General features: G+C 40.2%; 1 protein-coding gene across 3 annotated transcripts in view; it reads right to left on the reverse strand.

Annotated features, from left to right (window-relative positions):
• Window positions 1-25,443, reverse strand: part of pxdn (peroxidasin) — a 121,008-nt gene that overhangs the window by 26,849 nt on the left and 68,716 nt on the right. For all 3 annotated transcript variants that reach the window (XM_081347627.1, XM_081347626.1, XM_081347628.1), the window contains 10 exons: window positions 23,260-23,418; window positions 20,030-20,142; window positions 19,744-19,900; window positions 14,040-14,148; window positions 12,015-12,172; window positions 8,590-10,093; window positions 8,383-8,517; window positions 7,424-7,632; window positions 5,240-5,357; window positions 4,291-4,420 (listed from right to left, as the gene is read on the reverse strand). In XM_081347627.1, the coding sequence (XP_081203753.1) occupies window positions 4,291-4,420; window positions 5,240-5,357; window positions 7,424-7,632; window positions 8,383-8,517; window positions 8,590-10,093; window positions 12,015-12,172; window positions 14,040-14,148; window positions 19,744-19,900; window positions 20,030-20,142; window positions 23,260-23,418 (2,792 nt within the window). The remainder of the gene's footprint in view (window positions 1-4,290; window positions 4,421-5,239; window positions 5,358-7,423; window positions 7,633-8,382; window positions 8,518-8,589; window positions 10,094-12,014; window positions 12,173-14,039; window positions 14,149-19,743; window positions 19,901-20,029; window positions 20,143-23,259; window positions 23,419-25,443) is intronic.

Genomic DNA, 25,443 nt, shown 5'->3' on the forward strand with positions numbered 1-25,443 from the left:
CGTCTGTGGTGCCGTTAGTCCCGCTTGCTCGGTCTCTGGGAGCCTGGTTAACGCTTCCCAGCCCGTCTCGCTGGCTCATCCGTACCATCAGACTCGGCTATGCGATTCAGTTCGCCCGGCGCCCCCCTGCTTTCAGGGGCATCCTGTTCACCCGTGTTCTGGCGGACAATGCCCCGGTGCTCAGGGCGGAGATCGCAGTCCTACTGGCGAAGGACGCGATCGAGCCGGTCCCTCCAGCCGATATGAAGACTGGCTTCTACAGCCCGTACTTCATTGTACCCAAGAAAGGTGGTGGGTTACGACCAATCTTGGACCTGCGCGTCCTGAACTGGTCCCTTCACAGGCTACAGTTCAAGATGCTTACGCAGAAACGCATTTTCATATGCATCCGTCCCCAAGATTGGTTTGCAGCGATCGACCTGAAGGACGCGTACTTTCATGTCTCGATTCTCCCTCGACACAGACCGTTTCTCCACTTTGCGTTCGAGGGACGGGCATATCAGTACAAGGTCTTACCCTTCGGGCTGGCCCTGTCGCCCCGCGTCTTCACGAAAGTCGCGGAGGCGGCCATTGCTCCCATGTGCGAGCGTGGTGTTCGCATCCTCAACTACCTCGACGACTGGCTTATTCTGGCCCAGTCGAGAGAGCAGTTGTGCGAACACAGGGACATGGTGCTCAGTCACCTCAGCCACCTAGGGCTTCGGGTCAACTGGGAAAAGAGCAAACTCACCCCCGGGCAGAGGATCTCTTTTCTCGGTATGGAGTTGGACTCGATCAGCATGACAGCGCGCCTCACCGAGGCCCGTGTCCATTCAGTGTTGAACTGCGTGAGCACGCTCAAACGCAGAACAGCGGCACCACTGAAACTGTTTCAGAGGCTCCTGGGGCATATGGCATCTGCAGCCGCGGTTACGCCGCTCGGATTGCTTCATATGAGGCCGCTCCAACACTGGCTCCACGATCGAGTCCCGAGATGGGCGTGGCAGAGCGGCTCGTGCCGGGTCCAAGTGACTCCGCACTGTCGCCAAACTCTCAGCTTGTGGTCGGACCCTTCGTTCCTGCGGGCAGGTGTTCCCCTGGAACAAGTGTCCAGGCACTCTGTGGTCTCCACGGATGCCTCTACCACCGGCTGGGGGGCCACGTACAACGGGCATGCAGCTTCAGGTCTGTGGACGGGGCCTCAACTGCATTGGCACATCAACTGTCTCGAGTTGTTAGCAGTACGTCTTGCATTGAGCCGTTTCAAAACGCTGCTACTAGGCAAGCACGTACTGGTCCGTACGGACAGCACTGCGACCGTTGCGTACATCAACCGCCAAGGTGGTCTACGCTCCCGCCGCATGTCACAACTCGCCCGCCATCTCCTCCTCTGGAGTCAGAAGCATCTGAGGTCGCTTCGTGCCGTTTACATTCCGGGCCTGCTCAACCGTGCAGCCGACGAGCTCTCACGGCAGCAGGTGCTACCGGGAGAATGGCGACTCCATCCCCAGGTGGTCCAGCTGATTTTCAGACGCTTTGGGACCGCTCAGGTAGATCTGTTTGCCGCCCCGGACACGTCTCATTGCCAGTTGTTCTATTCTCTGACCGAGGGGACCCTCGGCACGGATGCTCTGGCACACAGCTGGCCCCGGGGCCTTCGCAAGTATGCGTTTCCCCCAGTGAGCCTTCTTGCACAGACCTTGTGCAAAGTCAGGGAGGACGAGGAGCAGGTCTTGTTAGTTGCGCCGTATTGGCCCAACCGGACCTGGTTCCCGGAACTAGTGCTCCTCGCGACAGCCCCTCCCTGGCCCATTCCTCTGAGAGAGGACCTGCTCTCTCAGAGTCGGGGCACCCTATGGCACCCGCGTCCAGACCTCTGGAAACTCCATGTCTGGTCCCTGGACGGGACGCGGAGGTTCTAAGTGACCTACCCCCTGCGGTAGTTGACACCATCACTTCCGCTAGAGCCCCCTCTATGAGGCGCCTCTATGCTTTGAAGTGGAACCTGTTCGTTGACTGGTGCTCCTCTCATGAGGAGAACCCCCGATCTTGCTCGATCAGAGCCGTGCTTTCCTTCCTGCAAGAAGGGCTGGAGCGAAGGCTGTCTCCCTCCACCCTTAAAGTGTATGTTGCCGCTATTGCCGCACATCACGATGCTGTTGATGGTAAGTCTTTGGGAAAGCATGACCTGATCGTCAGGTTCCTGAGGGGAGCGAGGAGACTGAATCCTCCTCGCCCACTCTCTATACCCTCTTGGGACTTGTCTCTGGTCCTTTCGGCACTTCAGAGACCACCCTTTGAGTCTCTGCAATCAGCTGAGTTAAAAATTCTGTCCTGTAAGACAGTACTCCTGGTTGCATTGGCCTCTATCAAGAGGGTAGGGGACCTGCATGCATTTTCGGTCGACGAATCGTGCCTAGAATTCGGCCCGGATATCTCTCACGTCATCCTGAGACCCCGGCCCGGATACGTGCCCAAGGTTCCTACCACTCCCTTCCGGGACCAGGTAGTGAACCTGCAAGCGCTGCCTTCGGAGGAGGCAGACCCAGCCCTGGCTTTTCTCTGTCCCGTTCGCGCTCTGCGTCTGTACGTAGACAGAACGCAAAGCCTCAGGACCTCAGATCAGCTCTTCGTCTGTTACGGAGGCCAGCAGAAAGGGAAGGCTGTCTCCAAGCAGAGGATGGCCCACTGGATAGTGGATGTCATCGCCTTGGCTTACGAAGCCCAAGGCGTGCCCTGCCCGCCTGGGTTGAAAGCCCACTCCACTAGGAGTGTCGCTTCTTCCTGGGCGCTGGCTCACGGCGCCTCGCTGACAGACATCTGTAGAGCTGCGGGCTGGCCGACACCTAACACGTTCGCTAGGTTTTATAGCTTACGTGTTGAGCCGGTTTCTTCCTGTGTGCTCGCTTCTACTAGCCGGTAACACCGAAGTTCCCGCTCTAGTGTCGGCTTGCTGCGCCACTCCCTTCCTAGGAACGGATACGTGCGCTTTTTACTCCAGTCGAGTTCCCCTTTGGCGAACCCTGTGAGTTCCTCCGCACCCCTTCGGCAGTCGGACGTTGCAGAGCGTCCGACGCCAGGCCTAGTGCTCGTATGCTTGTGTAACTTGTGCTAGGCTGGGTTCCATATGTGGTGATCCCTGCGGCGATCCCATATGTGTATTCTTCCACGACCAGCTCCCTGCGGTGAGCCCGTGTCTTCCCTTGGCAGAGTCTGCTCTGCCGTCACTGTCCGGTGTGTCTCCCCCTTCGGGTGGAGCCACCCCAGTGACATTCCATATGTCGCACTGCCCCCTCGGCCAGTCCATATGTGTATTCTCCACATGTTACCTCCCTTCGGGCAGGATGTGGCTCCGCAGCGTTCTTTCCCCTGGAGAGGTACGCTTTCCCAGTGTTATCCAAGAGTTCCACTGTGTGGGGTATAATGGAACAGCAGTTGAACTCCCTCTACGCAGGTCTTCCGCCCCAGCAGTTGGGGGTCTGAGAGTCTTGCGTAGGGCGCTGGATGTGGCAGCAACCATGGCGTTTTCCATGGGATCCCAATTACGTCGTCACGTCGACGTTACGTCGACGAAAAACAATGTGTGCGTGCGCCCGCGATTCACGCACGCCAACTTTCATTGGCTCGTTCTGTAGACACTCGAAGTTGATAGGGCTCCCTGAAGTGATCCCAATTACGTCGTCACAACGCCGTTACGTCTTCCGTTCCCTCCTTCAGGGAACGAGGGTTACATCAGTAACCGAGACGTTATTAATTGTGAGCAGGTACTTTTTACAAAAAGGTTTGTATTTTGCCAAGCAAAAAGTGTTTCTGAATCAACATCTATTGTTGGTCCTCAAACAACCTTCTTATTAAGATTTTAGGGCAGGGTTGATGTTGAAGATTGAGTTTGGACTATGTTTGACAGCCACAAAAGATGTTGATCCAGGAACTTGGCAAAAATACAGTCATCTGTAGAATAATGAATTAGTTAAGTTCTACTTAGTTCACAGAGGATCGCTTTATTTGATATTTGATAGACTTTAAACATATGGCGTGAAGTGGACATAAGAAACAAGGCAGATATTATTTGTAATGTCACGGTAGATTGCCATGTGAAAGTTTGACTTTTGATTCAAATCAGAGCGTCTGGAAAGTTTGACTATTGGCCTGGTGTACTGGACAGTAAAAGCAGAGCAGATCTTAATCATCCTTGAATATTCAGATTACCAATTCATTCACAAATACATGCGACTAGGTTTTCAGAAGGTTTAAATAAATAGATAAATATGCACGGCATTGCAATGTACCAAGTGAATAATGTCTCCTAACCTGTTTTCGTAAACTTGTGATAGTTTTCTGCATGTCAGCAACAAAGTCTTGGAAATCCTTAATGGAGGGTTCAGTGCTTGACTTTGGTGATACAGTTACGTTTACTGCAGTTTGAGCATCTTCCAAAGTGCTGAAAAACCAAATTCATTAAAAGTAAAATAAATAAATAATCCAAAATATTGTAATCTAAAGCATCCATGTTCTTTGACTAATTACAATTCTCGAATAATTATTAATTACAATATGGTTACATTACTTAGGCCGTGTGTCCACCAAAGTTTTTAGCCAGCTGAAAACGCCTTGCTGTGGGCGCTTGAGCGCTTCGGTGGCGGAGCATTTATTTTTATTTTTTCAGTTTTTGTCTCACCCCTCCTCCACTGTGATTGGACGGTTGGGTAAAAAGTGACAGTGTTGAGCAAAGATGAACATTTGTCAAAAAAAAAAAAAAAAAAAAAAAAAAAAGTGCTCAGGGCTCAGAGTGAAATAGACGCCCAGCGCCTCGTCACGTTGCGCTCCCATTGAAAACAATTAGTACAATTAGCTAGCCTCTGGAAAAAATGCTTTGGTGGACACATGGCCTTAACGTTAGTTAATGCATTAATTAATATCAACCATGTGCAATACATTTGCTACAGTATTTATTATTATCTTTGTTAGTTAATAAAAACACAATTACAATCATTACAATCATTGTTCATGTTAACTCAGGCCAATTAAATAGTATCAACAACTTTTGATTGTTATAATGTGTTAGAAATTGTTGAAATTAACATTACTTAAGATTAATAAATGCTTTAGCAGAATTTTGTATTATTAGTTCATGTTAACCAATGTAACAAATGTAAACCTTATTGTAAAGTGTTATCATTATTACTATTACGATTATCACTAACTTCATTAGAATTTACAAAATGACAGGCTGACTGTAAATGGAGAATGTGAGTTGTACCTGCTGTTGTCAGTGATGTTGCTGGCAGGTTTCTTCTCCTCTGCATAGCTGTGCTCCGCTGACCTGCGGCTTCTGAAGTGGTATGACAAGGCATTGAACTGACCTTTAGTGCGACAGTCTGCAGGTGCAAGATATTCAGTCTTTTATTTGATGCAGGAAAAACAGCAATAAGAACATTCAAATATCAAACAATACTAGCCTAAAGGACATTTAGAGGTCATTTAGTGATACATATGAAGTGCTGCAAACACAGGCCACATGGTAAAGACAGAAGATGATCCCTTGCCAAATGGGACACTACACACTTGACAAAAGACCTGTAGACAATAGCCACCAATAGATAGTTCTATATTCTCATGCTGCTTTTATGAATGCTTTATCAGTGTGTTGCATATTATAGCATACAATGTTAAACAAGAAATAATGTGACGATGGATAATAATAACGGTTAATTTGTTCATTATTTTATATGCCGGACATTAGATAGAATTCTCAAATAAAATAAAGTAGTGCACCATTTGTTTGAATAAATTGGAGAGAGACTGGGCATGTGTGAATGGACGCAATGTACGAAAATTGCGAGAAAATCTTGAGAAATTGTCACACAACAGGACAAATTAATATTGATAAGATCCTCCTTCTCGATAAAGGTATTTCGAGCTTCTGAAACTCATTACCAAAACAGTATGATTTAATGTAATATATTAAAATGTTATGTTTACTAGAGTTTTATAATATACTACATTATGATACAATATAATTATTTGTAATCAACAGTTATTAGAAATATGGCAGAAAGAGTTTGTTACTACCACAGTTTCCTAAGTATACTATACCAACTTTGAGCTTAAAACTTTCAGCTAAAAATTTGCTTGACCAGAAAACCCTGAACTCATTTTACCTTTCCTTTAAATCTAAGAATCAACTCACTGTTTACCACATCAGAAAAACCAATGTTTAAAAACCTAAACATAAACAGTGGGGATTGTCAGAACAGAGCATTGTAGTGCAAGTCCATAGGACCAATGTCAGATAAATGGCTACATTGATGGGGCCTGTAGTTGGCAGCGTGTCAAGGCAGAGGATATGGCTGCGAGATTAGAATCAAGAAGTTCCCATAAACCTTTAATTCTGCTGAACCCTTCCATCTGATTACAAATATAAAAGTAAACAAAAGATGCTGATCGGGAAACATTTCTTTTCGTCAAAATAACAGTTTCCCCCTCCGAAATCAAAAGCATTACAACATTACTAGCCTTTAATGTTTGTACAGTACTAAATCTTCAAGATGTTCTATTCAAGAGAATTCAACTTAGTAGTATATAGCAATTGGGAGTCAAAATTCATATAAATGTTCTTGTCATAGATTTTAGATAAATAAATAAACAAATAAATAAATAAATACACACTAAAGTTAGGAACAACTATTTTTTTTATGTTTTTGAAAGAAGTCTCTTATGCTCACCTTGATGAAAGATACAATTAAAGCAGTAATATTGTGAAATATTATTACAATTTAAAAATAACTTTTTCTATTTGAATATATTTTAAAATGTAATTTATTCCTGTGATACAAGATGCATTTTCAGCATCATTCCTCCAGTCTTCAGTGTCACATGATCATTCAGAAATCATTTAAAATAAATTCTGTTCTTTTGAGCTTTCAATCAAAGAAACCTGATATTTTTTCTTTCATAATATTGCTTTCACAAAATATTAAGCAGTAAAAACAAATGTAAACACTGATAACAAGAACCATATAATAATTGATAATAATAGAGAATCAAGTCAGCATATTGACACTGAAGACTGGAGCAATGGCTGCTGAAAATTTGGTGACTGATTGTCACCAATATAGTGGTGGTAATAACATACAGAACCAGGAGTGAACAGAACAGAACAGAACTGAACAGAACCAAGAGTATACATACACACAAGTTAACAAGGAAACTAAACAAGACACAGGTGACAATAATCAGTAACTACAGAAACTAACTAGGAAACGATGAAAGCTAAGCTGAAAAAAATATACAAGAAACAGATTAATGAACAAAAACACAATGGAACTAAATATAACCCTGACACTGATGTGAGGCCAATAAATGAACTGATGCTAAATCTCAAATACCATGTCATGGCAAACTGACTTTATATTTTGGGGAAAACGCAATCCAAGTCTCGTACCTTCACAGCAGTCCTGCCACATACGTAGGTCAATCTTAGGCAAATCGTCACAGCTTCCATAACCGTGAGGGAAGTCAGCCACTTTAAAGACATCTGACTGGACGCGGGTGATGTTGTCGCTATTATCACACAGCACCCGGGCAAGCGACGCCTGCTTCAGCTGGGTCAACTGCGCTGGACTAAAGGAGCCAGGGTTCTCATACCAAAACCTACAATCGTATAAATGAATCTTTTGAGAAAGTGACATATATTTGACTTTCTTTCTTGTGCAGATCACAAATAAAGGTTTTAATAAGCGAGTCCAAATAATGCAACAGGTTCATGAGTGAACAAAACTAATGACACAGATTGCTGGAAATTATTTATAATTTAAAAAAGTTTACGTTTAGTATTTTCCTCACACACATCCTATCATTTAGCTTCAGAAGACATTGATTCATCATCTGGGGACATGTGGATTACCGCCATATTAGTTTTGCATGGTTATTGAAGTGTCAGCTTTGAGGTACCCATCCACTTGCATTATATGGACTTACAGAGATGGATTAATTTTCCAAAAATTTCTGTTTATGTTCATCGGAAGAAAGAAAGTCATTTCAAACATGACAACACTAGTTGGCAGTAGCACGTATGGACTTGCCACTGCCAATAGATAAACAGACACACTGCTGTGAGAATGTAAAATATGTTGATGCTGTGTGCATATGCGTACATAAATCCCGTATCAGATCTAGACAGGTGGAAATGGCGGAGGTGGAGGGTTTCAAAGGAACTCTGATAACGTGGTGTAGGACCAGCTTACAACGAACACTTAATCGGACTATTTAAATGTTGAGCAAGTAATCTCGTTGGCTGCAGGATCAGCGGAGACCAATCAGTTTGTGCAATGTAAATAATGTGATTGCTAGCAGATTGGACGTAAAGGACCTTCAATTAAAACTGAATTTAAAAAGTCTTACCGGTCACCATCTCTCAGGCGCTTAAACTGGGTTGCCAGTAAACACATGAGGGTTGGTCCCAGTCTGCTGCCAGGCACCAGCTCTTCAGCCATCAGTGCAGGAAACAGGTCGATATTTAGAGGTGTACCATAGAGCCTGGGAGCAGAACAGACCGTTACACCAAGAAAATGTTAACTGTGTCTTTCAATAACAATGGATGTGGCTAACCTTTGAAGCTTCTCTCGCACACTGGGGTTCTGAATCTCATTCCTCAGATCGTCAAAAGTCTGTGCAGAGGTGAGGTTGCAGTACACCCGGTAGTCATTATATGAGGGTATACCATGGTCACGGCCCCTTTGGATATTCATGGCTGCAAGGTCAAGTGCCACCGCATGCGCCATTGAGAAAAGGCGTTCGGTAAGTTCTGTGTTAAGCAGTTGAGTGGACACTCGCATTTTTCCTGCCACTCCAAACAAACCACGGAGCAAAGGATCAATGCCTCCTTCGTTCACAATACGGAAGGGTGAGAAAAAAGCCTTATGAAGTGAGATGTGTCCTTGCTGAATGGGCTGGAAGGTTTCATTGAGCCGGTATAAAATGGGGTTAATTAGCGTATGACCGAAGCGGAAGGCAGCAGTGGCAAAAGCGTTGAGGATGCCAGCGTTGATATTGGGATTATAGCCATTATAGTCACCCATTAGTCTTATTCCAGCCTCACCCAGTATTTTAGGCAGCCAATGGCTGTAGGTTATATGCTGCATCTGGGCTCCGACTATCTTCCGTGCCTCATGGTAAATGGTGTCACCATCCCAATGGGGGTTGAGACGAAGCAACTCACTGGCTATTCGGTTATGCTCACGGAACCAAACCGTGTGCATAGCCGTCAACCCAAGCTGCTCATTGGCACGATGGTCACCAGCTAGAAAGCAAGGAATGGGACTCTCGTTTTCATCCCGCATGCACTCTGTTGGTGGCCCAGTTGCAAAGGGGAGCAGCGGCTTGCCAGTGCGTTGCACGATACCCTGGCGCAACATGCCCCTATGGCTGGCCAAGTCACGAATCTCTTCGGCTTCGTGATGCGAGCTGCCGTAAACATTGGAAGCATCAATGTAGGATGTGAGCTGGTTCATTTGCTCGCGGGGATACACAGAGTTCATAAGCAGAGAGGTCATTCCGCTGCCGCAAACGGGACTGGAGCGCACAAAGAACATGCACCGTGCTCCATTGCGCCGCTGCCGTGGGTCGTTGGGTGGAAACATGATGGGAAAGCAAGGTGGGTCGTTGGTGCACACCGAGGTACACAACTGCCCATCGGAGAAACGCGACTGGCTGAGGGATACGACGGTTGAGTCCAGGTCGTGGTCCAGGAACTGGCCCCATTGCATAAGCATGTGTGTGTAGCGATCGTCTGGGGTGATGGTTTCTGAGCCGATCATGGTGGTGGAGACAAGACGTGGAAGTGGCAGAGGAAAGCCGTTGTGCCATCTTTCAGTGGTGCCACGTGGGAGATTGAAGCCATTGTCATAGACGGACTTCAGCAAGCGTTCAAAGGCAGTGAGCGAGGCGCCCCACATGGGGTGCTGCAGGTTGTTACAAGTGCCATCGTGAGTGCGATACTTCTGGTGGAAGCAGATGTCCGAGCAATTGTTGATGCGTCGATGGGCCGTGCAGCCAGACAGGTTAGCTATCATATCCAGGAAACGCGGAGACACCAAGTCATTGTAGCGGTAGGCTGTAAAATAGTTAGGAAAGAGTGGGCATCTTGTAAAATGTTGACCACATTTAAAAAAGTATCTTACAAAACAAATAAAAAAATAAGCCTTAAAAAAATATTTAGTGTTGTGCTCCTATTATTTTGTAAAGAGTTATAAATGCAGTTGTAATGAAAGGCATTAAAGGAATAGTTCACCCAAAATCCTGTCATCATATACTTCACAAGACTTTGATTAAACCACATATGGATTCATTTTACAATGCTTTTATAACCTTTTTGAACATTTTAAGTTTTAGTTACCTGGACTTTCTAAGTCTTTCTCATAGGCTGTCGCTGGCCAATTTCAAGTTCAATGTCGTGTTTAAACTCATGCTTCAGACACCGGTCATGACGGAGGCATTTCCCATAGTGTCCTCTAGAGGATGCAGTGTCTTGTTCCCCTTCTCAGGGAACCATGGAACCAAAACCAAGCCACGGAGCTCCAAATATAATCATCCTAAAATTTAAAAGGGTATCTATCTTTTAGAAATACCCAATTTATACATTGAAAATCTAAAATTAGCTTCTATTAAGTTACATTAGTATATTTTTTCTATTCACTATAGTAATGTACAGTTAAATGTATCTGTTTTATTAGATTTTAACCAACATTTTATTTATTTATTTATATTAATAATTTTTTTTATTTATTTTAATATATGTATTAATATTAATATTAAATATTATTAATATTTATATTAATATATTTTATATATTAATAACTAACTAATATATTTTTATTTTAGTCTAATTTATTTATTTACTGTAATATTTTTATTTAAGTCAAGTTCTTAGAAACTCTACTCTTTAATATACATTTAATGACTCTAAAAACCACACATTGGTGTAAGCATAAATTCACGTTAAATGCAATTAGTTCACTTAAAAAAAAAGACGTGTGTTAAACTCATGAAAGTGTACTCTCTTCACACTTGTGTCTTTACTTTCATTAATACATTATCTGCAAGTACAGTTTTTTAAAAATATACTTTAATTATCACTTTATTATATAACTAATAATTATGATTTGAAGTACACTACATACATGTGCACATTCAATTCAATTAGGCACACTTCTTTTTCACAAGGGTAGTCTACCGTAGAAAAACTTTTAACTATCATCATAGCGTCTCGTCCAATTTGTAGTTTATTCTTGCCAATAATCATCCACTTAGACAGCAACAGACAGTTATATTTTTATGTACCTTTTAGGGGAAGGTTTATCTAAAATGGTTGTAAGTACAATAATATATAAATATAATTCCTTAATATAATTAATAGAAAACAAAAATTGCAGAAATGAGTGCAGACTTTTGTCATGTGTTAAAACTTAAAGGATTAAGATGTTGATGCTAAAATGTGATCATTTTTTAAGGAAGATATGTTATCACTTAAACTATAAAACATTTTCATTTAATTTTAAATAACATGTAATTAAGAGTCTGAAAAAATTATATTCAGTTCACACTTGATCTGTTCTTTTAAAGTATATTACTTCCATAATAAGTACCTTTTTTTAAAAAGCATGCTAAAGTGCACTTCTTTAACCCAAGGGTAGTCAGCGATAGATGTAAGTAATTGTGCCTGGATAGAGTTGTGTTGACCCCTTCATGGTATTTGCGTCAGTGAATGTGTCCGGAGGGTAAATGCTCAGATTGGGACAAGGCTTGTCCAAACATGTGGGGCCATTTTGCCATAGTGTGGCAATGAAAGCTGTGCTGTTGTCATAACCAGAAAAAACAGTGAGTCGTGTCTTCTGCAGCACAAAGCGCCACAGTGTCTGCTGACCGTTTAGTAAAGCAGACATTTCTTTTGCCATATATTAGTTGGATATTTTAATAAAAAAAAAAAAAAAAAGAAATATGTAAAATTTGAAGAGCGGGATGGTGGTGTGAGATACCTGTTCCATTCGTGTCCACCATGAGGCCCTGGTTGACATGCCTCTGGATAAGAAGTAGGGTCTGCTCAAAAATCTCTCCAGCTCTGGCCTGCTCCACTGTGTAGGGGTCCCGAGGGTAACGAAACAGAGCCAAGAGCTCGGCAGGGGTACGAGGAGATCTGATGATGGTGGAGAACACATTAACTTCCACATTCACAAAAGCCATTCAGACTCACTCTGGAAGAGAATACAAAATCGCAAACTATAGACATGTATTATGTCTGACGGACAGATTAGTAGGTAGATCAATCTCATAATTTCTTATTAATCAATCGATTCAAAATCATTCTCAATCTCTTTAAACAGTTTTCAAACTGTAGGCAAGATATTTTTATAGATATCATCATACTTCCCCAGCTGATTGATTACATAAAGAATTGCAAACATTTTTGCATTACAAGTTTTCTGAAATGTTATGTTTAAATATGCAAATGAAACATTATCTAATTAAATATGTACTAATTTGCTTACATTTACAGATCAGAAATCAGAATTTCTGAATAAAATTCTTCCTCCATTTTGTTGCCTTATTTAAGTAGTATCATTAGTATCCTAATGATTTTTGGCATAAAAGAAAAATCGATAATTTTGACCCATACAATGTATTGTTGCCTATTGCCACAAATATGACTGGTTTTGTGATCCAGGGTCACATATAGTGTCTTGCTTAAATTCACAAAATGATAAATAAAAAGCACAAACTTATTTAGTTAGAGGTCGAATGTTCTGCAGGAACACACATTATGTTAGAATGGTGACAGACTATTACAACAAATTTGTAAATTATGTCCTAGTGAAAAGCACATCTGAACACCATTGACCAGCATAATCAATCTGCCAAAGCACTTGACATGGCCACATACGCACATGACCTCCTTTCAAGCGTTTAATACAAAGTGCTTCCATACTTTGGACAACTTGGATCATCCACTTTTTTCCACTGAAGTTCATTCTAAACACTGCTTTCAAATGCATTTTCCCCAAAGTGCAGTCATTGATTCTGCCTACCTTTAAGTAGTTTTCGCAGCCCTAATAGTAAAATAAATAAATAAAATAATGCTCAGTAAATTTCCATAACACTTAAACTAAAGTTAATTGAGCAAAACATATGACTGCAACCATGTTCTAACAAGTGGCTTCTTAAAATGTTAAACAGCTGACTACAAAAAAAAACAAAAAAAGCAGCCTAACAACCTTGTCTATATATGCCACAATAACTATTAAACTGTCAACTCTAATTCAGTGTTTATTGGGGTTATTTGAGAGAACCAGATCAAACAAAGAATAAGCGCTTTTCCAACGTCAACAGTAATAATTGGCTCCAAAGCTGTTGGGGATGATTCAAACAAAGGCTAAAGAACATCAAAGTCTGCAGCATTAATATAATTGTTATCCTTCAGAGAGTTGGCTTCACTTCACATATTATCTCTTGTGAACTAAGAATACGCCAGGTTACAACAATATATCTGAGGTAATTTGTGCCAAACACATGGGCAGATTTTTTCAAGGTTTTCACCCATGACCAGTTGTCTTGGACTGAATATGCTTTAATGTCTTGGCAAGCTGTGTCAAAATGTCAACTAATATTAGCATTAAAGGTCATTCAAGGTTAGTAAGGAAAAATCTTTGACATTCTCTCTTTACTAGAATAACATTATCTCTCAGACTTCATACAAAAAGCATTAGTCTTTAAAGCAATCCTCTCCAGCTATGAAACAAAAACACTCTCAATGAGCCCAGCCCGCAACTCTAACGTGATCTGGCAATGTTCTCGACAGACAAAATACCTCGCCCCCCCTTCCCCCACTAACAAGCTCAAAGCGCAGGGTCCCCTTCCAGTGAGAAATTAGGAATCATTCCGCAGTGACCAGCTTTTGTCCAAGGCATAAATGGTCCCAGAAAATTCCTGATGGGTTACGGCATTGTGACTCACAGCAGTAGGAATTGTTTTCTTGGCATGTTTTGCCCGCAGCACCGAGTGCTCACCCGTCAAAGAGCTGCCTCCTGGTTGAGTCTATTGCGCTGTTTATGCTCCGAATGGCCTCTTCAAGGGACGTTGAGACAAATGGATCACCCTCCCTGCTCACCTGTGGGACTAGAATCACACAAACATCACTATAAATAAAAGCTTGGAGTTCACTGAAAATTATAATCTGCACATTGGATAGGAAAACTGAACAGAAACTCAATAATTATGACATATGGTAACTGACAGTAGCCCCGTTTCCATTACCCCTCAAATTGCGCAAATTGAAATTGCAAATTGAAAATACGCCCAATGGAAACACGTCAATTTTGCAAAAACTGGCATTTATCGCAAAAAAGTTTTTACGCTCGCATGAGGAGGTTTTTCAGGCAATTCGAAAAAGAAATATTTCGCAAAACTGCAATGGAAACAGTTTATGCGCATTTGCAGGTCACCTGATGTGGATGACGTGGTATGTTTGGACAGAAGACGAGACAGAGTTCTTTATTAAATTCATAAAAGACAAAAGAATTACAGGAATACTGGATTCTAAACCTCAAATAAATGCCACAATCAAGACCTCGAAGCAGATATGAGGGAGAAACACCCAGAAACACCTCATATGTGCCGCTCACAAGTATAATAAGGGTCGTTCCTTATCATTAATGCTTTGAAAACACACATACATCTCCTTTGATTAATAATAATGGCTAGTGCAGTGGCTGGGATTAGTACATAAACCTACCAACGTCCGTTGCAATCAGAGTGCGAATTACCCCACCATAATTGGGGGGTACTGCTCCTTCACTTCTTCTATGACCATCATGGTCCACTACTACCATATCAATCTCTACCGTGATCGCCAAGTGTAACATGTGTTGTGCAACACACATATACATGTTTATAGGTGTAAACATGGTCTAAAATAAGATAATTAACTGTGTATTTTTTGTAGATCATCATATATAGCCTAATATGTTTCCCACATTTTTTTTTTTTGTTGGAGGAGCTTGGTATCTCTAGGGGTGTCCGGGGGCATGCCCCCCCGGGAGAAAATTTTGTACATTTTAAAGATAAATTAATTAATCTGGTGCACTTTGAGTCACCCGAATCCACTATTAAAAATAAATAATCCGCCCGCAAACCGTCTATATTCTTTGATTTAGATATCTGCATCTGATCATCACATTACAATTATTCAAATTCTTAGTGTTAAGCATGATAATATGGTAACATATCACACTGAAGTAGGCTGATTTAAAATGAACATTTATTTAAAATAAAAGTTCTTCTTTTGGCAAAATTACATTTCCTTAATAGCCTAAACAGAGGCTTTACTCCCTTCAAACTTAAATTGTCAATGTTTCATTACGTCACTGTTTGAAAACACTCAGAATAATTTTCTGTACCTTTATAAAGGGCATTTTCCCCTAATTTTATTAAATGAATGCTCCATCTTTCATTTCAAATTCTTATATTTGATAAATATATTCAATTAAAATAATTAGACACTAGGCTGTTACCAATAAAATTAAATAATTTACATTGAAAATTATAACTGTATTAGATTATTTTAAATATTTCTGTATATAGAAATAAGGAATGTTGAAAAGAATGATACTTTATGAAACTAGCGTTTTGTCATTCAACTGACACTTGCGTGAGAAGTTGAAGTCGTTCTCTATCTCCGTTGCTTCTAGCGCCACGGTGGTTAAAAATGGTACGGTCCACAATAGGGGTGTCTGAAATCGCTGTACATTAAAACTATCCTACAGTGAGTTGACTTGTATTGTAACTGTAATTACATTTTTTCACAATATCAGAAAATATATCTGACCCCCCCAAAACTGATATTTCTGTCCCTTTGGGGGGTACTTGGTCTTCATTGGGGGGTATAGTACCCCCCAGTACCCCCTGTAATTCGAACTATGGTTGCAATGGTTTTTGGAATGATTTTACTAGGGATGTCCCGATACCACTTTTTCACTTCCGATACCGATACCGATGCCACAGCTTGGGCTATTTGCCGATACCGATATCAATCCGATATTTTTATTTTATTCTTGAACTAATACTAATAATAATAAAATATAATGGAAGCACTTTGCTCAATTAGCCACATAAAAACATCTCACTCAAATGGAGAATAAATACTTCTCCAGTATATAGTCCACAACAACAGTTGATAATGAAAGACTGCCAGCCTTTATTCAAAAGACCTCGAGATATGTTTGGCAACCTGAATGAATTTAAATTAATTTGCTATATTTCAGATCAAAATTTGTTTCCTTAAAATTTTAATTAACTTTAACTTTATTCTCATCTGAATTATAAATAATTTATTTCTGTATAAAATAATACTACTTTTAAAAACACATTTGATTTTCTTTTTCATTCAATGTAGAATGTGTAACTTAAAAATAAACAGATTAGTGCTCTGTTTTAGGACAAGAAATGAAAACCAATGCAATGATGAATGTCCAAAAGATGAGATAATTTTTGCTTTTAAACTGTGTGTGTGTGTGTGTGTGTGTGTGTGTGTGTGTGTGTGTGTGTGTGTGTGTGTGTGTGTGTGTGTGTGTGTGTGTGTGTGTGTGTGTGTGATTTTGGTTGGGTGACAGTTACAGTTTGACAAGAGTTTACAGTTTGACAAAAGCACAATGTTGGGTTTTACACAAATACAAGTAGGCTAAACACTTTTTGCAGTTTTAATGATGTCCTGTATGAAAATGACGGAGTATGTTTTTATGTTTTCACTGTTCGATCGCGCCCGTGCCTCTCTCTGACACACACACATTCCAGCATTGCAATCTTGACATCGCAGCCTGTTCATTTTGCTGCGTTCACACCAAAACGCGAATAGAGCGTCAAATTTGCGTCTATCGTGTCTAGTTCGATGCTTGAACAGTTTGAATGCATTCGCACGTCCAAAGCGAATAGGACGCGCCGCGCGCGTATAATGATAAAGTGAGCGTTTGAAGCGAAATAGACGCACGTTCAGAGCTAAGGCGGGCTACAGATTAGATGTCCCTAAAGAACCCGCATATGCGCGTATCTAACAGTAACGTTAGTTCCGTATTACATTAATTAATGTGCACGCGAGATTTATTTATTTTTATACCGTGTATTCTCTGTGTAAATCCATGCACCGAACGCACGTTCAGTACGAAAACGTACCGTTACACCCCTAATGGGTATCGATCATAGGTATCGGATAATTTTTTTTCTCCCCTCCGATATCCGATCTAGCATTTTGGGCCAGTATCGGCACGATACCGATGCCGTGGATCGGATCGGGACATCCCTAGATTTTACTAATCGCGGGAGGAAAAAATGAAGTTTTAGTCGCATAACATCAGTTTATGGAAACGCCGTCATTTCGAAATAGTTTTTTGTCGATATTTAAAAAAAAAAAAAAAAAAAAAAAAAAAAAAATCGCAAAAGTTTTGTGCAAATCTGTAATGGAAACGCGCCTAGTGACATAGAGCTTCAAAAGATGCTTTATGAAGCTTTATTGGCTGTCAATAGAATAAAAACATAACTGAATTAATTGCATGATATGCCAATTAATTAATGAATCAACTCAAATGAATCACATATCAAATATTTGCTGAGAAAAGGCCCCAATTGAAGAAAGTCTCATACATATAATATGTCAGATGAGTAAATAAACATTACAACAAGTGGTTTTAGGAGTCAATATATTACTGATTTACAGTCCACAGCAATCCATTCAATCGAATTTGTCAATCTGGTAAACTTAGGAGCCACCCATACAGGATACGTTCTTGTATTGTGTCTGCAGGATCTGTCAGGTTAAAAGTTGTTCAGTCATGACAACACTCAGAATACTTTTAGCATGTTAATATATATATGACAAGTTATAATTTTAGGATTGCCAGTATGGTGAGGTCTTGGCGTACTTGATCTGCTGAGCAAAAATCAAAGAGTGAACTGGTGTGACAAAATCTAGTTGAACAAAACTTTGAACCTAATCAAACCAAAACGAAGTTCATTTGGAGTTTGAAACAGCTTTCGCGAAAAGTTCGCTCTGGCTTTTAAACAGCTTCAAACTAGCACTGGTCCGTGGCGATTAGGTATTAGCTGGGTGTGGCTGATGAAGAGGCTCCACCTTCTTCATCATGGAAATCTCCAATTAATTTCTTCTGTTCAGTCCGTCAACGTCAGACGCGAGTAAAAACATGAACACACAGGAGAGCTGCTGTACACATGAAAATACTTTAGAAAATGAAGTTGCAATTCTAATTGAAAGCAGCTGACACTATTTATTCATGTTTAACACTCTAAAGCTGCTTGTTTTAAAGCGATATAAATAAATATGACGTGACTTGACTGAATTGCAGAGCTCGTGGAAACAAATCCATTGCTATGATCAGATGCTTAACTGTTGTTTTCTCACTGCTGTCATTTTTGTTTGTGTTTACTGTGTTATCGAGAGGAAGGTGCGCAGCACATAATTATGGACAGCATCGAGATGTTTGCCGTCAGAACAGTACACACCTGCTCAGGTGTTATGATCTTCCTTTTAACTCCAAGTGAAAAACAAAAAATAACTTCACTGTGAGCATACTGGGGACTTAAAGACCCTGTAGCAGATCTAGGCAGGTGGAGCTGGGGAGGTGGAGGACCTCAGGCATACTCTGATAGCACGCTGTAGGACTAGCTTACAACAAACACTGAACCAGACTTTCAAATGTTGAGAAAGTAATCTCATTTGTTGTAAATTTATCAAAGGTCGATCAGTTTGTGCTGTGTAGTATACCATTTGAACAATAGCAAAATACAGGTGTGTCAGCAGAGTCCATGGCAACTAGACGAGCTCAGAGACAGACCCCTATGAAGATCTCTCTTCCACCAAATGATGCCGTAATGTATCCCGATCTTCAAGCAGAAGCAACTGGACGAAATATCTGAATGATTTCAATCCACAATCTGAATTTTAATGCAGCCTGGAATTATACCACACAATGTTTGCTCGTCTGGCCAGAGGAGAACCGGTCTCCCGACTGAGCCTGTTTTCTCCCAATGTTTTTTTCCCCTCCATTCTGTCACCGATGGAGTTTGGGTTCCTTGCCACTGTCGCCTTTTGGCTTGCATAGTTTGGGAAATTTAATATTTTGCAATATTTTGGACTTGACTGCAATGACACTATTGGATGAGAACTGAGCTGAGCTGGATGATGACATCAGTGCTTTCTCCAGACACAGCTGTTTTACGAAAGGTCGGATTCAGAATGACGCGTGCTTTCGTGCTTATTCTCACATCTTCATCTCCACTAACTGCTTCATGAAAATGTCTGAAACATCTGTACATTTGACAAATATTGCATCTAATCTACTTCATCTATGATAAAATACACAAAATACTCATATTTGAACTCCGCCCCGTCTGCATTTGGCAAATCTTGCCGATTGGTTAAAACAAGCCGGAGCCGAAGTTGAACATACCTTACATGTCAAGGATCTATCAGCTAGCGGCAGTCTAGATTTTCATGACTGAACTGCTCATTTCAATGTTGAAAAATGAGTCAAGACCCCTAAACTCATTTTGTTATGTTCTATCCAGGTATTTTTGAATGCAAAAAACATTATACCTACTGGCAGTCGACCAAAAATGTGTGCTTCAATGGTCAATCACTAAATACCTACGTTTTATCACCCACCTCCAAATCCTAAATATGTGGTTATGGCCTTCAGTTCTTACCTTGGACTGTTAGCACCATGCTAGATGATGAATATCCAATTGAGTTGCGGGCTACACACTCGTATCGGCCCCCATCGGCAAGCCCCACGTCACGCACTTCCAGATAGCCATCTGGATTTATATTAAACTTCCCACTCTCTGTAATCTGGACTCCATCCTGTAGATCAGGACCAAAGATTGTTTAAATGAGTCTGGTTACAAAGTCAAAATAGTCCCATTGGGACAAAGGTGGCAGAAATGGTTGGATGACCAGTTGTTGGGGAATGTGGCAGCCAATGGATCTAACCTTGCTCCATGTGATGATAGGTGTGGGCTCACCCTGAGCGCTGCACGGAATCTGGACATCTGATCCAGACTCCACAGTCAAATCCCTTGGAGCACTTGTGAAAACAGGCGTTACTGATGACGTAAAAACACATGTTAATGATTACAGCGTGCAGCCAGAAACACAGCTGCATCTATCATGACACATGCAAATGATGTACAACATGAAAAGATCATGCACAGGTCATACATGGCCCTGAGTTCTTGGCGATTGCAAAGGTTCTGTAATTATAAAGTCAATGAAAGGGCAAGGGGCATATGTGAGTCTTCAAGGTCAATGTGGATTGGTTTGTTTAAAGAGCTTTATCTAAACATTTTAATCCCCAAAGCTATGAGTTGGGTCATGTGATCCTCGGAGGAGACTTTAACAAAGTCATGACGGGCTAAAATGTTGCAAAATCACCCCCTTTACAGCAGTTTTATAGTAATCTAGAAGTACTTCCCACTAACTGCAAAGAACTATTAAGTCAGTGCTGACTCTCTGCCTAAAAGAACAGTCATTTTGTCATCATTTACACACCCTCATGTTGTTTTCTTTCATTCGTGACACAAAATAAGACTTAAAGCAGAATGTCTGAGCTGGTCTTTTCCAAACAACTAACAGTGGTCAGTGTTTTGTACTAAGCTCGGAATACTATATTCCAAAGTCCTGTGATTAGTGGTGAAGTTCCTGCAAACCGTAAATATTCAAGTGAAAATGAATTGCCGATTCGGAGTGTGGCAATCATTAAGCAAACAGTAATGTTTAATTAGCACTTCTCCATCTGTGTGTTTTGAACGAGTCAGTGTCTATTTCATGCACACAATGTTGATATATGCTACAACAGGTAAACATGTCAGCTGTGTGGATGCTAGGGCCAGGTTGACAAAAATGATTTCTCACTTTTTTTTATCTTTTAGTCCATGCTGTTTTCAGTTAATTCATGAATAAAAGTTCACTAATAATTATTTTGTGTGCGCCTGCCATCCATTAATCTCAATAAGCTTTGTGCTTTGTTAATTTTAATATGAAATTAAGTCTCAGCTTTTAAATTCTGTCAATTTTATCATGAAATTCAAACCATAAATACCATTTCGATGATCTTTAATGTGTGGTGGAAACAGATCGCTGTAGCACGTGAACCGATCATTACTTTCTTTTTACTACTATACAGTATATAGCATGAAATGACATCAGAAGATGTGTTGAAAAAAGCAGTACACCTGAACTTACAGAAGTTGTTTACAAGCTGTTTTATTGACGTTTTACCGTGGTTGAAATACTAATTGAGCAATTACTTGAGACATTATACATATGTCTCAAGTAATTGCTCAATTAGTATTTCAACCACGGTAAAACGTCAATAAAACACCTTGTAAACAAGCTTTATGAAGCTTGTAATGTATTACGTACAGTAACTTAACATTTACCTCAGGAAAACCATTTAATGTCAATAGCTCAATAGTTTGCAAGAAAAAAACTTGAGGAGCATTTTGCTAAATATAGTACATATACAGTACATATTACATTATATTCCTTAACCTGTCTTTAGTATTTAATGTACTGTATGTTTGAATAAATCTGTCATGAAAACAACACAAAAATGTCCTTATGTGCCTGAATTTTGATTATTAAGTTAACTTTATTAATTAACTGATTATTAAATAAACCTTATTTTTGTTTTCTGCCAAATTAAAACTTTCATTTCGACTTTGATCTTTTGGTAAAAAGTTACTTTCAGATTATCACTACCTGAAAGTTTTATTTATGTATTTATTTATTTTTTGGAGCTTGACAGTATGAATCAGAATCCATTTTCATTGTATGGAAGAAAGCAGCTTAGACATTCTGCCCAGTATACAGGTTTGCGATGGCATATGAAAATTATATAAATTCAAGGGTGACCGATTCCTTTCGTGAACTTCTAAACATTAATTTATTCTGTACTCACTCTTTCTGCAGCTGTTCTAACTAGAAGTTTTTCTCACAACTCTCTCTTTCTCTCTTAATTTCTTCAGATACTTCCCGTAAGCCTGTTCTAAATAAAAGCGCCCATGAGCCAAACCTGTGCCTTGCTTTTTAAGTAAATACAGGCGGTTGTTATGCAGTGTGTTAACAACCATTACTACATGGAAAACATCTTGCCATGTGGGAATTTCAAAGCTGCATGCTTTCCTGGCTATTCCACAAGTCTGTAATAAAGCTTAAGAGGTGGTTTTAAGGCACTTACATGAAGGGACCTGGTCTTACGTCTGTCATTGAGACTTTACGGGGTATTGTTGTTCTAATTGAAGGCTTTGCTTGTGGGTAAATGACAAATTAGTTTATGGAGCCAACCCTCTTTCCCTCCTGTTAATACCATGTCTAGTCTTGTTCCAAAGGATGGTTGAATCAGGAATTAACAGTGTTAGTTTGTGCTGTACCAAAATAGATAAATCTGTGGCCAGCACTTTTAGCCATGCACTAAGAAACATGGAGTAATGCGAAAATATATGAGAAGGCTGTGCTCCAAAAACATCAAGATGATGCACAACGTGAAGGAGTTAACTTGTTTACTGTTGAAGATATGTTATAATATTGATTTGACTCGTGATTCATTTGCAGGGTTACTATCGGTAACTAAAACAAAATTTGAACAAAGTAAAACTAAAACATTTTCATTACTTGAAATGGAAAAAAGGTCACTGAAATACAATATATATAAAAAAACATTCAGCTAGTCGCTAAAGCAACATTGCTCATTTTCATTTAGTACTAAATATAGTAAAATTATAAATTAGACAAAAACACAACAAAATCACTAAAACTAACTAAAATTAAAATGAAAACAAAATATAAAAATAAAATCAAATTCAAAATATTAACAAAAACTATCATAGTATATCAATGATGCTAAAATAACACTGGTCTTTTGTTTTTAACTCATACGTTTAATAATGTGAAGTTTTTGCACTCATGCTGGAGCTGTTTTGAATAATCTAATCTTCTGATTTCATGTTCCAAAAAAAAAAAAAAAAAGTATTTAATTCACTGGATTATTCAATTGGGCATTATCAATTGGGCATAATCACAGTGCAGTTTTGACTGTTGACTTTTTTGAATATACTGATTGCTCATGCCATGATATATTTTGGAAATACTACCGACCTCTAATTCAACTTGATGAAATAATCAATGTCAGGATGTAATTTGTGTTGAGATCAGGGTCTCACCGGCTTGTAGGATGTTGAGATGAACAGCTGCTCTGGCAGTGCCAACAGGACTGACGGCCTGGCATTCATACTGGGCCTGGTCATGAAGGGCCACGCGGCTGATACGCAAGCTGCCCGTTGAGAGAACAACGTGTCGTCTGTCATTAGGCAGGGGGCTGCCTATGGTAAGAGAACAGAGGTTTAGTGATTTTGTAAATAGTTGATGCACTGACAGACAATTCAATAATTTTTAAATGTGTCCTTGTAACCTTTAAAGGAACGTTCAGATCAAATTAAACTGTTGAGAGTATCTGTGGGATGCTGTTGATTCTGACTCATCTCTCAGTTTGTGAAAACAAACCAAAATCATTTTTACAGCACATGCAACAGTGTGGGCTGAGCGACAGAACGCTGTTCATCCAATCGTAATTTCACTATCAGACCATTGTGAAAAAGAAGAGCACTTTGTATTGAATGTGCACCTGTAGTGAACTTCAAATCTAAAAAGCATATTTAAATAAAAAACTGTAATTGCATATAATAATATATTATTAAAGGAATATTTCACCCAAACATTATCCCAAAAAGCACATCCATCCATCATAAAAGTAATCTGAACTTCTGAATCGAAGCCATGGGTTTATGTAAGAAAAATATCTACATTTAAAACTTCATAAACTATAATCACTGGCTCTCTGGCAACGGCCATACGCGTTCATGAGCGAGTCGAGCTCCGGTGGAAGTGTGACCTCTGACCCGATGTAGGACGTATGACGTAGATGTAGCGTAAGCTCAGATGAGAACTGAAAAACGTGGAAGCGCAGAGGACAGAGCAAAACAAAACGCCGGTCACAAATTAGAAGTCTAAAACGAGAAGTTTAAAAGAAAAATGACAGAGGAATTTTCTATATAATAGAAGAGGAGCTACGTCATACACCGGGTCAGAGGTCACCCTTCAGCCGAAACTTAACCCACTGAAGTCAAATGGATTACTTTTATAATGGATCGATGTGCTTTTTGGAGCTTCAAAAAACTCGGGCACTATTCAATGCCATTACGAAGCTGGGATATTATTTATTATAACTCCGATTGTGTTAGACTGAAAGAAGAAACTCATATACACCTAGGATGGCTTTAGGGTCAGTAAATTATGGGATTTTTTTAGCAAGCAGGAAATCCCCTTTCACTTTTATGCAGATGATATGCATAAGTCTATCTTCCAGCAAATAGAGTCGTTGTGGAACTGTATACATGGCATCAAATCATGGTTATCTTTACATTTTTTAAAACCAAATGAAGATAAAACTGAAGTTGTGTGGTTTGGCGTTCCAAATAATTGTGTTGATCTGGGTGGTTTAGCCCCCTTCTGTAAGCCATGAGTGCAAATTTAGGAGTTCTTCTTGACAGTGATCTCAAGTTTGAGAAACAGATTTATTCTGTGGTTAAGTCTTGTTTTTATCACTTGAGATTAATAGCGAAGGTAAAACCATTTTTGTCCACGCGTGTACGCGTGATCTCGAAAAACTCATTCATGCTTTTGTGTTTACAAGGCTAGATTACTGCAACTCACTATATGTCGCCATAAATAAATCATTGCTTAACCACTTACAACTGGTCCACAATGCTGCTGCGAGGCTTTTGACAGGTACTCGTAAGAGAGACCGTATTACTCCAGTTTTGAGTTTTTTACAATGGCTACCGATCAATTACAGAATAAAGTTTAAAATTTAGTTTTTTGTTCATAAATCATTGCATGGTATGGCTCCATTGTATTTGGTGAATCTGATTGAGAAATATGAACCAAAACGGTCTTTAAGGTCAGCTGACCAGATGGTTTTTAACGACTCCTAGTACTAAACGGAGAAGTGGAGGTCGAGCTTTTGTGGCGATAGCTCCACAACTCCAGAATGATTTACCCCTTTCTCTCAGATCGGCACCCACATTAAGTGTTTCATCTAATGGGGTATAGAAGTTGTTTGTGCATTAAAACTAAGGGGTTTATTTCGCTGTTATTTTAACCCTCTGGGGTCTGGGGGGTTTTTGGGGTCCTTGAGATTTTCTGACATGCCCTAACATTTGTGCTTTTTTCAGTTGCTTATAAACATATTAATGGCAAAGGTGTAAATTCACTCTATTTAGCACAAACAGGGCTACCATAATATGTGAACAACTTGCATGTACATGTTTGTATTTTTGATAGAATAA

The sequence above is a fragment of the Scardinius erythrophthalmus genome, assembly GCF_964197995.2.
Source record: "Scardinius erythrophthalmus genome assembly, chromosome: 19".
Lineage (NCBI taxonomy): Eukaryota > Metazoa > Chordata > Actinopteri > Cypriniformes > Leuciscidae > Scardinius > Scardinius erythrophthalmus.